The sequence below is a fragment of the Sinocyclocheilus anshuiensis genome, unplaced genomic scaffold, assembly GCF_001515605.1.
Source record: "Sinocyclocheilus anshuiensis isolate Anshui unplaced genomic scaffold, SAMN03320099.WGS_v1.1 scaffold1291, whole genome shotgun sequence".
NCBI classification, from domain to species: domain Eukaryota; kingdom Metazoa; phylum Chordata; class Actinopteri; order Cypriniformes; family Cyprinidae; genus Sinocyclocheilus; species Sinocyclocheilus anshuiensis.
This window is the reverse complement of record NW_015540928.1, coordinates 627338-639660: the sequence shown is the minus strand read 5'-3', so window position 1 is coordinate 639660 and position 12323 is coordinate 627338. Positions and strand designations below refer to the sequence as shown.

Sequence of the window (12323 nt, the reverse complement as noted above, 5' to 3'; positions counted from 1 at the left end):
ATTTTGTTATGTGACTGATGTTGGATTGAACTTGTAACTGTTGTATATTGTAATAAAAGTGGCTTGAAATCTCAATCTCCTGTGCTCTTCTCTCCTCTGTCTCTCTCTCCTGTGCTCTTCTCTCCTCTGTCTCTCTCTCGTGTGCTCTTCTCTCCTCTGTCTCTCTCTCGTTTGCTGTGCGCATGTGCGGGCGTCTGAGTGTGTGAGCGAGTGAGTTGTTACTTTTTTCCTTTTCCTTTGGTTTGTATAGATATTTTGGTTTAGTGTAGATTTAATTGTCGCCGATTTTATCACCCAAGGGTGGTGAAAAATGGGGACAGATTCAGATGGTTGTGCTCCTTTAACCGCTAAGCATGGGTGCAAATGTTTACCTGATGAGTCCATAACAGTCGAGGACTGTCTAATTGCGATTAGTAGTGAAGTTGGTGCTCGTAATATTGTGTCCGCATCAAGGATGAATAAAGCGGTTGTTGTCTTTTTGAGAGAAGTTGGTTTGGTTCAGCGTTTGGTTGAATTTGGTTTATCCGTTAGAGATACTTTTCTACCAGTTTTGCCGTTGTCGAGTCCATCTAAGAAGGTTATTCTTTCGAATGTACCTCCATTCATCACCAATGACTCAATCGAGCGTTTGTTAGGACGCTATGGTAAAATAGTGGGGTCAATTAAAATTAGGATTAAAAAATCCAGAACTTAAACATGTGATGTCGTTTAGATGTCAGACCTTTTATGATCCTGAACGCTGAATTTCAAACTTTGAATACTTCAGCGAAAACCACTTTGCTGGGTAAAGAATATACCATTTATATCAGTATTGAATCAATGAGGTGTTTTTCTTGTGGGAAGTATGGTCATACAAAATTGGTATGTTCAATGACCGATGAGGCTAGTACTAATGTGACTGAACTTAATCATTCTACAGAACAATTGCCTTTAAATAATGAAGGTGAAAAAAATCACAGTGACGTGACTGATCAGAAAATTGAAGCGCCTTCTATCTTTAAAGATGGTGAGAGTGCCAATGATCCTGTAACGAACAAACACTTTGACGATGTAGTACAAACTTCCGTGGATACCGTTGTAAGTGTAAATACAGCGCGTGATGAAGTAGAGAGCGCTGACGCAGGTCCCGGTGAAATCAGTGAATTGGAAAGATCTGTAGAGAGTGCCGAGATTTTGAGGGTTGGTGATGAGTCCATAGATTCTCAGGCATCAGAGCTCAGCCTGGCACAGGGGGATACTGGTGTGCTGATAGAAGGAAGTGAAGTTCAGTCTGTGGATTCTGACAGTGACACTTCTGATATAGCAGAGTCTCAGGGTGGTTCTGCAGGGATTTGTCACAATTTTAAATTAAAGCATCCTTATTATACAGTTCGCCAAATAAATGACTTTCTTGATGAAACATTCAATCATCGAAGACCAAAACTTGAAAAATACTTCCCAGATTTACAACTTTTCATTGATTCATGTACATTGGCTATGAAAAAAGCAACATTGGAGGAGCTTGATCAACCTAAACGTTACAGGCTCAAAAAACACATGAGCACTGTTAAAAAAAAGATTAAAAGCTTGTTTTAGGGAATATCTATGGGATCATGATTGTCAGTCTATTTTTCTGGGTTTTTGGATACCCTAGCATTTTTTTCCCCATGGCATTCATAAATATTGGATCTTTTAACATTAATGGATGTCGGGACACAACAAAGAGACTTGCTCTGTTTAATTATTTACAATTAAAAAAAGCAGACATTATTTTGCTTCAGGAGACTTTACAGAACCTACAGAACCAGACACAGTGGAATTGTGATTGGAAGGGAAATATTTTAATGAGTCACGGGAGTGCTGGTGTTGCTGGTGTTGCTATACTTTTTTCTCCATGTGTCTGTAATCAACCAGTTATGTTTGAGATAATTCCTGGTCGACTTTTAAGAGCAGATGTTATGGTTGGACAAATAGGGTTTTCTTTTTTTAATGTATATGCTCCAAATGTTGGACAAGAGCGTAAGATTTTTTTTTTTTAAATGTCTGATGCTTTGTCACAGTGCCCACAGGATAATATTGTGGTAGTAGGAGGTGATTTTAATTGTACTATAAACCCTGATTTAGATAGAAATCATGATGAACCTCACCCAAGTTCTGCAGAAACTTTAAAAAATGTTATTGATTACCATGATTTTGTTGATTTATGGAGAGACAATTTTCCTGGAGTTAAACAGTATACCTGGTTAAAAACTAACTCCAATTCTTTGTCTGGAGCGAGACTTGACCGATTTTATGTTGCTAAGAGTAATAGTGGTAGGTTTTATAACAGCTTAATAGTACCATCTTTTTTATCTGACCACCACTATATTTCTGTAGCTGTTTCTGTTTTGTCTTCTAAAATCCATAAATCACACTGGCACTTTAACAACAGATTATTACAGGATCACTCTTTTATTCACTCTTTTAACCTTTTCTGGCAATCTTGGAGAGAGGAGAGCAGTAGTTTTCCGTTATTAAGTCAGTGGTGGGATATGGGCAAACTGCATATTAAGTTGTTTTGTCAACAATATACTGCCCATAATACCAGAATGCAGGATGGTGTGTGTGCCATCTGTATTTCTTGCCCTCTCTCACACAAAAACACACTCTCTCTCTCTCTCTCTCTCTCTCTCTCTCTCTCTCTCTTTCCATTCTTCGTCTAAAGGGTGAAAATGGTGACCCTGGCCCTATTGGACCTATATAGGACCGAGGGGTGTACCTGGGTCACCTGGCCCTCCTGGCCCACCAGGACCTTTAAGTAATAACTTCATGATGGACACTTTGAAGGTCTGAAAGTCATCAATTTTACAATAGATATAATCAAAGTCCTTTTCTGTTTTTAGAGCCTCATTGGTGGTTAAACACCTTTTTGGGATTTCACATTAAATGCAGGACATTATGGTCAACAACAGACTACTGCTAAAGGTTCATCTGAAACAGTTATAATCATGGATAATCAGATCTCAAATGTTTCTTGAAAAACTATACATACTTTAAATACAAGTCAGGTTTGCCTGCTTAGCCTTTGTAGGTCATGTACTTAGTGCATGATTTTGTGGAAAATGTGCTCCATATCAAAGGCCAAAGCAAAACAGGCTAAATTCACATGACAATAACAGGACAATTCAAGGGTCACATCTGTTCCAATTTTTTCTTAGTTATGAAAATATGTTCTAATTGTTTTAGTGAAGCATTTTAGTTTAAAAAGTAAATCAAACCTTTAAACGAGAGCTGTATTGGTTTTGAGATAATACCAGTTCTTTGGGGTAGAAACTCTTCAGACATTACTTTTCAAGGTCAGCACACCATTTAATCCATTCAGAACCTTAATTATTATTTCTGCAGCTTTTGAATTGGTCTTGCTTCTGTACTCATTAGTCTAAGGACAGGAGGTGTTTTATTCCGACAGGATTTGGAGGGTTCTGGTGAAAGCGGATTGTTTCTTGGAGACGGAATTTCAAAAGGTTATCAAGTGAGTGTACAAAACCATCACAACTATTGTGTCATTATCTATTCACATATCAAGGTCCTTCATTAACCTTGGGTGTATCATTGCAAGCTACATTGGTCAAAGATCATTTTCCTTGTGCACAAAAAAGTTTTGTTTTTTAAGGGGCCTCCTGGTCTGCCTGGCCCACCAGGACCTCAGGTCTTTTTATCCTCTGAAATATTAAGTATGAATTTTATTGTATTTATTCTTTTGATTATCAAAAAAGCAGTATTAAAATAAATGTATAGCTAAACGAAATATATTTCTATTGATTGATTGATTGATTGATTCATTCATTGATTCATTCATTCATTCATTCATTCATTCATTCATTCATTCATTCATTCATTCTAATGTATTATTTATTTAAATATGCTATTTAATAATAGGACAATGGACACACTATTAGTGTACTGTAAATGGTTTTCTGTGTTGCATTTTAATCTCAAAATGATGGATGACATATTAAAAATGTAGAAATTAGCAGAAATAAGTTAATGCATACTCTTATTTACATAAGGTAAATATTTGACCCGGCTACTTGGTTTATATTTTTAATGTATATAATTTTATACAGTACATATTAGAAAATTGTATTGCATGCCTGTTGCTGCCATAATAACAGCCCATTTCAAACGTGGTTTTCTTCTCTTTCTTCTACTTGTTCTTAACAGTTCCCACTCGCTGTAGTAGAGCGGTGATGAAATATTGCTCTTGTAAATACTTTTCAGCATTGCAATAATGAAGACATCCATTTTTAAAAATTTATGCAAATTATCACATTTAACCATATGGTTCTTGGCAGTGGTCAAAAAGGATTTAAAAAATACAAAATGAGGATTAAATTACAACGCAACCTTTGTGTTTGTCAAAAAACAGCAGGTAATTATAATTTTTTTGTGGGTGGTGGGAGAAAATTTGGAAGGCAGGAAAATGAGAGAAAGGCCCCTGCAGTTGTTGAAAATAACTTAAAAACAATAACAATTACCATCCGAATAGGGCTAATGTCATGAATACATTTCCTGATCCCTGTCTCTTCTCTATCCAGGGTGAACCAGGATCCCCAGGAAAGGATGGAATACTAGGCTCAGCTGGTTTACCTGGTGCCAGGGTCAGTCTTCTATTTCTTGCATTCTTGGAGTACTTTGAAAAGAGATTATATAATAATGTTTCAAATGAGACAATTACTGAAATACTGAATATTAAATAAGTGTTCTAGCAGTAATAAGTTATGGGTCGATTTTTATGTTGCGTGCAAATGATAAAAATGACTTTAGTAGCTGTGGCACAATAAATGTGTAATGTTTTTGCTGTTTTTTGTTACCTTGCTGTAAACAGGGGCCAAAGGGGGACAAGGGCAGTCCAGGAGATAAGGTATTTTATTGTTTTACACCAAATGATGAATAATGCATGATCATATTCATCTCAAACGAATAAAACACTGTATAATTTTTGCAGTCTGAGACAAATTTCACTTTGTGTGTAGAACATGTTGTAAATTGCTCTATTAATTGTGACTTAGGGTGAGCAAGGTCGTGATGGTCTGAGCATCATAGGGCTTCCCGGTCCCCCTGGCCCTCCTGGACCGATCATTAACTTCCAGGATGTAAGTATAAAGTCTGGTAACCTGCTTTGCTGCAAAATTTTGCTTGAGATCCTAAAAGAATGATTTTTAAAAGATAATGATTTATTTTTTCCTCCAGCTCCTTCTTAATGATACTGCTGCCAAATTGAACCTCTCTAAGATCAGAGGACCGCCAGGCCCTATGGTACATAAAGCAGCTCACTGTTTTCCCCTCAAAAGCTTTTTAAGATACTGCACGTTTAACATGGATAGTACAGATGTCAGGCTGCAATAGCAGCTCTGAGGATATCTAAAACTGCAAGATCTTGCACCCCTCACAGCACAATGCTGCTAAATGCCTGGCATTTCCACATGATCTGGAATGGGTTTGTTCTTTGATCATGCATCGCATCCATATCATTGCTAATGCTTTTTTCCTTGCTTCTTTATAATTTTTTTGTGGGTGGTGGGAGAAAATTTGGAAGGCAGGAAAATGAGAGAAAGGCCCCTGCAGTTGTTGAAAATAACTTAAAAACAATAACAATTACCATCCGAATAGGGCTAATGTCATGAATACATTTCCTGATCCCTGTCTCTTCTCTATCCAGGGTGAACCAGGATCCCCAGGAAAGGATGGAATACTAGGCTCAGCTGGTTTACCTGGTGCCAGGGTCAGTCTTCTATTTCTTGCATTCTTGGAGTACTTTGAAAAGAGATTATATAATAATGTTTCAAATGAGACAATTACTGAAATACTGAATATTAAATAAGTGTTCTAGCAGTAATAAGTTATGGGTCGATTTTTATGTTGCGTGCAAATGATAAAAATGACTTTAGTAGCTGTGGCACAATAAATGTGTAATGTTTTTGCTGTTTTTTGTTACCTTGCTGTAAACAGGGGCCAAAGGGGGACAAGGGCAGTCCAGGAGATAAGGTATTTTATTGTTTTACACCAAATGATGAATAATGCATGATCATATTCATCTCAAACGAATAAAACACTGTATAATTTTTGCAGTCTGAGACAAATTTCACTTTGTGTGTAGAACATGTTGTAAATTGCTCTATTAATTGTGACTTAGGGTGAGCAAGGTCGTGATGGTCTGAGCATCATAGGGCTTCCCGGTCCCCCTGGCCCTCCTGGACCGATCATTAACTTCCAGGATGTAAGTATAAAGTCTGGTAACCTGCTTTGCTGCAAAATTTTGCTTGAGATCCTAAAAGAATGATTTTTAAAAGATAATGATTTATTTTTTCCTCCAGCTCCTTCTTAATGATACTGCTGCCAAATTGAACCTCTCTAAGATCAGAGGACCGCCAGGCCCTATGGTACATAAAGCAGCTCACTGTTTTCCCCTCAAAAGCTTTTTAAGATACTGCACGTTTAACATGGATAGTACAGATGTCAGGCTGCAATAGCAGCTCTGAGGATATCTAAAACTGCAAGATCTTGCACCCCTCACAGCACAATGCTGCTAAATGCCTGGCATTTCCACATGATCTGGAATGGGTTTGTTCTTTGATCATGCATCGCATCCATATCATTGCTAATGCTTTTTTCCTTGCTTCTGTGTGTGTGTGTGTGTGTGTGTGTGTGTGTGTGTGTGTGTGTGTGGTGCATGTTGCAGGGCCCTGAAGGCTTGCCTGGCAGAGCAGGATTCCCTGTAAGAATGCCATTCATTTTCTGTCTGCTTTATACATGGAAACTATTTCAAGATTATATGCTGATGATGATAAAGTTGCTAAGCTAATGCAACTAAGTTGCTGAGTGCTGAGTACAAGTGGTCCTATGGAATTTGCTTGACCATTTTTAATTTTAAAGACAAACACTCTGGTTAAACCAAGTAAAATAAAAACAAAACTGGTAGTTTTGCAATACCACTGTGCAATACATTTTGCAGTACCAATACACATAGGTAGGTAATCACTCAAAAAAATGGTCAAGCAACCAAGTTTTGGCCCACTTGAGATGGACTGACCTATCTTCATAGTGTTTTACTGGTTTCAGTCTTGTCATATGATCTATCTGTGTATGGATTTGCCAGTTTACTTTACAGTGTCGTAGAATGTATATAATATCCATATCAGCCCTGTAGCCCAAGACTGCACTCTTAAAAATAAAGGTGCTTCAAAAGGTTCTTCAAGCGATCGTGAAGCACCTTTATTTTTAAGAGTGTGGTTGCCCACTGAAGCTAAGCAGGGTTGAGCCTGGTCAGTACCTGGATGGGAGAGCTCCTGGGAAAACTAGGTTGCTGCAGGAAGAGGTGTTAATGAGACCAGCAGGGGGTGCTCACCCTGCAGTCTGTGTGGGTTCTAACGCCCCAGTGTAGTGATGGGGACACTATACTGTAAAAAGCACCGTCCTTCAGATGAGACTTTAAACCGAGGGCCTGACTCTCTGTGGTCACTAAAAATCCCATGGCACTTCTCGTAAAGAGTAGGGGTGTATCCCCGGTGTCCTGGCCAAATTCCCTCCACTGGCCCTTGTCAATCATGGCCTCAGGCTCCTAATAATCCCCATCCACTGAATTGGCTCTGTCTCTCTCCTCTCCACCTGTAGCTGGTGTGTGGTGAGCGCACTGGTGCTGTTGTACTATGGCTGCCGTCGCATCATCCAGGTGGATGCTGCACACTGGTGTTGGTTGATGAGAGACCCCCTCATGAATGTAAAGTGCTTTGGGTGTACAGCAATACACAATAAAGTGCTATATAAATGCCTCATTCATTCATTCATAATTTGGTGGTTGGTACATTTTTCTCACCTCAAAATTCTGTGGTAGAAACCACTATTAAATGAAGATTCCAGGTTCAATGCAAGTTCAATCACTTCCATTGTCTTCAACAACAACAAAAAAAAGGTTACATTGAGGCACTCACAGTGGAAGTGAATGGAGTTTTTGGAGCATTAAAAAGCAGAAATGGGAAGCTTCTAAACTTATATAAGCACTTATATCAATTCTTCTGCATTTCATATGTAATGAGCTATAAAGATGGTTTACAAGATGGTTTACAGTGTTATGTAAACTTTCTTTATGTTTTTAAAGAAAGGAGTAACAAATGGAAATACATTTTTGTGGTAATCAAAATTGCCACTGGCTAAGCTGAAAATATTCTTTTAAATTTCATATGATTTTGAGTAGAGCTTTTATTGAGCTTGCTCTGGTGTTTGGAGTTATAAAATTCAAAATAAACCACTGTAATGGTGGAACTAACTTGCTTGAATGTTATAATGCTCAGGGCCCAAGAGGACCAAAAGGTGAAATTGGGTTTCCAGGTATTCAAGGACCTCCAGGACTAAAGGTATGAGTTTAAAATGTGATCAGAAATAACTTGCTGTACATAATGAAGAGCAAACTCTCCCATCATTACCACACGATTGACATGACAAATTTCCAAATGAGGGCTCATTTTATTTTCAAGTATTAATAAATCTGAGCTGCTGTCTTCACCACTGTAATTTAGCCTTCACAACTAGGCCTGTCACGATAACAACTTTTTGTTGTGCGATATATTGACCCAGAAATAATTGCGATAAAATTATTGAGGTCATGTACATATATTGCGCGATAAGTCGATATATTGATTATTGCGACAGGCCTATTCACATCTGATTGCTTACTGTAAAGGTGCTCTAAGCTATATTTGAATAGCACGCATAAAATGCTTTTACCAACTCAGAGATCTTTGAAATAGGTCTATTGAGGACTCACTCTGTGACAACCCAGAAACTCTAAACACTGTCAAAGAGAGGCCCACGCTCTCTCTCTCGTATGTGTTCAGGTTAGTAGAACTTGGCTGAAATTGCTTACAGCACCTTTAATGAAAGTAGACTTTTCACTTATTACTCATATGTGACAAACTACATTACTTGATCAGGATTGCCTTAAAGTCAAGTTTTATGAAAAGAATATCATTTGTTGTATTGTCTAATAGGGAGAAAAGGGGGAGCCAGGCGTATCCATAGCTGCTGATGGCTCTCTAATAACAGGCCTGAGAGGACCCAGAGGACCGAAGGGAATGAAGGTTGAAACTATTTACTTTTGAGCTTGAACTTTTTGTGTTGTTCCTCAGTGGTCTGACATTGACATTGTTGTACTTTGCAGGGAGACATCGGCCCCTCTGGACAGCCTGGGATTGTGGTAAGATGCATCTCTCACACAAAAAATAAAGCATGCATGCATAAATACCTCTATCAGAGAATATGTATGTTTTTCTTTGATCTTTAGGGGCTGATTGGACCACCTGGACAAAAAGGAGAATATGGACTTCCTGGTCGACCGGTTAGTTTTATACATTTTGTTTGTTTGTTTGTTTACAATTTCATTCATAAATCTCATAAATGTTTAGTTCCACTAATTTTTTTTTTAGGGCCGGCCTGGAATAGCTGGAAGGAAAGGGGACAAGGGACATTCTAGTGGTCCCCCTGTATGTTAACATCTTTGTGACATAATGCTTCCAGTATGTTTCATTAAATCGAATTAAATATAATGGCTTACCTGTATTCAAGGGTCCACCGGGTCCACCTGGACCTCCAGGGCCACCAGGACGAGTAATTGGCCTCAATGGAGTAAGTTTGATCTTCTTATCAGATTTGCAGCATATGGAAATTAAATTGAGCAAGTGTGCTTCACCCTAAAATGCAATTTTCACAAAAGTCATAAAATGATTCTGCTCTAAATCTTGAAGACAGTTTTCCCAGTTTCTCCTAAACCACACTGCAAAATACCAGTAAGTTAATGAGTGAAATTCTCTGATTGGTGGTTTAGCTTTGGGTGTGGCTTCTGGCTCAGCTCCTCCCCGTAATTCACTAGCCATGCCTACTTTGCTTTCTAAGGTGCTTCTGGATTATTCCTGGGTTCATGGCCATAAAAACAGCATAGAATATGTTTAATTACAAAAAATCTAATTTACATTTTTTAAACATAGATATTTAATTTATTTAATTAATTAATTTATTGTTTATATATATATATATATATATATATATATATAAACAACTGAATAATGCCTGCGTCATGCTGTTATTTACTAATTCAGGAGTGTCTCTCCATGGTCCTTTAACCCAGTATCTCATCTCATCTCATCTGAGGTGCTTTCCTAAGCTCACCAAAGCATGTTGGATGAGCTCTAACATTTGTTGGGCTCAGCAGTGAATTCATGGTATTACGGGATTTTAAGTGCTGTGTACATTTCACATGTCACACTAACAAAACCGTTCACTCCTGAATATGCTGACATTAACATATGCATGGATTCATATTCTTTTTAATATTTCATATCAGACAATATTTTCATCATCACTTCTGTTCTGTCCAAAATGTCAAATTTTATACAAAAAAAAATCTTACAGGTCAACAACAACAATTCACAACCAGGTATATGTAGCAGATCTTACATGTATAGTAGCCTTTTTAACTCATTGTTTAGAATATTTTATATATTATAATATATTTAATATTTTCCTGATTGAAACAGGCAATGGAAGAGTGTCATTAGGAGTCAAAGAGGACAAGGGTGATGTGGGAAATCCTGGGTTGCCAGGAACTGCAGGTATAATAAAAATGCCTTATTTTGGGAAATTAACTATAAACCTATGTATTATTTGTATATAATTGATTAAATTACCTAATTTAATGTTGTTTTTTATTATTCTTAATGGTTTTGCTCCACCCATATTTAAGGATTACATAAGTCAAATAACAGGAATGAACACAAGAGCTGGTACAAGGGCGGATTGTAATATACCACCAAGTACTTCTAGTCAGTTATCTTTTGCCTTTAGAGGAACCCATGACTGGAATAGACTCCCATCAAAATTCAGAATTAAAATATATATATATATATATATATATATATAAAAAGTCATTGTGGTTTCTCTAAACAATTAAAAATTTGGTGGTTGACAAATCAAAATTGCGAAAATTTCTAGGGATTTTAGTATTAAAATTTTGTTTTTATATATTGATTATTTTTTTCTTTCATCAACCTGCCATAGAACTACAGATTAAAATGAGTCACCCTGGCTAAATCTGGCACATTTTACATTGATTTTTATGTATTATTAATGTGTTTTGTCTCTGAATGAATGAATGAATGAATGTAAACTAATTAAAAAAATAGCATTAAGTGTCTGTATGGCACTGGCAGACAGTCCAGTGGCTAGACCTCAACAATGATCTTTATGTTTTCTTTCTTCACAGTGCCAATGTTTCCTCATGGTTATGTGGTAAGTACTTGTTCAGTGTCTCACATATCTATGTGAAAAATATCTTTAGCATTTGTATAGAATCTATAAGCACACTTAAAACTTTAACAGGACAAAAATGTGCACACACCCTCGTGTGTAATGGTGCATTCATGCTATGTCGTAATTACCGTAATTACTACATGACAGCTCTGACATTCTACTTAGTCCTCTGACTTGGACGTATGGATTTTTATGCTAAATTGATGGCAAAATAAATCTGTGTAATTTAATCAATAGACAAAGTCAATAGACAAAATCAATTATTGGAAATATTAAAAACATGAGTTTGCTACTTACAGTAAATACATTTTACTGCTGCAGCCACTGCCAGGTTGAGTGTTTCCACATGACATTGTAGCAGTACAATTTACAATGTCAATTTACAAGCTGTAATTATGAGGATGTGAACGCTTTTTAGAAGTTGGAATCTTATCTTTATGATAGTTCCAACATGGTGTGAACACATCTTATGACAGGGTTTTCAAACCCAGGTCTTGGGCAGAGGCGGACAAAGTACTCAACTCCATTACTTCACTGAAAGTACAGATACTGCTGGTCAAATATTACTCCATTACAAGTAAAAGTTGTAAAGACAGATTTTTACTTAAGTAAAAGTACAGAAGTACTTGCTTTTAAAAGTATAAGTACCAAAAGTTAAAAAAAATTATTGTTGCACGTACTAGTACTTGCAATACTTCTGAAGCAACTTAGAATACATTATACCTGCTGAATACACTGACTAGTAGTATATTTGGAATAAAGAGCTTTTAGAATGTTAAAAACCTATGGGGAAAAAAACAAAACCAAACAAAAATTTAACACCCCTACCCACCCCCACAAAAGCAGGATGCAGTGATCTCACACAGCTCTGACAGTGTGCACACATCTATTTGTAGCCATTCATCCACATTTGAACAGAGTGGAAAGTGAAATCCTGTAAATACAGAGTGATAAGAAAGAAAGAAAAATCAAACCTGCTTTAAAACCCAGCAACACAACTGTAG

At 37.1% G+C, this 12323-nt stretch overlaps 1 protein-coding gene across 1 annotated transcript in view; it reads left to right on the top strand.

Annotated features, from left to right (window-relative positions):
• LOC107689414 (collagen alpha-1(XV) chain-like) overlaps positions 1 to 12323 on the top strand; it is a 33421-nt gene that overhangs the window by 14454 nt on the left and 6644 nt on the right. Inside the window, exons 13-28 of the mRNA XM_016487385.1 lie at positions 3428 to 3490; positions 4557 to 4619; positions 4847 to 4882; positions 5031 to 5114; positions 5212 to 5277; positions 6701 to 6736; positions 8310 to 8372; positions 9006 to 9095; positions 9176 to 9211; positions 9299 to 9352; positions 9441 to 9497; positions 9580 to 9639; positions 9759 to 9800; positions 10423 to 10447; positions 10548 to 10622; positions 11273 to 11298. Of these exons, the coding sequence (XP_016342871.1) occupies positions 3428 to 3490; positions 4557 to 4619; positions 4847 to 4882; positions 5031 to 5114; positions 5212 to 5277; positions 6701 to 6736; positions 8310 to 8372; positions 9006 to 9095; positions 9176 to 9211; positions 9299 to 9352; positions 9441 to 9497; positions 9580 to 9639; positions 9759 to 9800; positions 10423 to 10447; positions 10548 to 10622; positions 11273 to 11298 (876 nt within the window). The remainder of the gene's footprint in view (positions 1 to 3427; positions 3491 to 4556; positions 4620 to 4846; positions 4883 to 5030; positions 5115 to 5211; positions 5278 to 6700; positions 6737 to 8309; positions 8373 to 9005; positions 9096 to 9175; positions 9212 to 9298; positions 9353 to 9440; positions 9498 to 9579; positions 9640 to 9758; positions 9801 to 10422; positions 10448 to 10547; positions 10623 to 11272; positions 11299 to 12323) is intronic.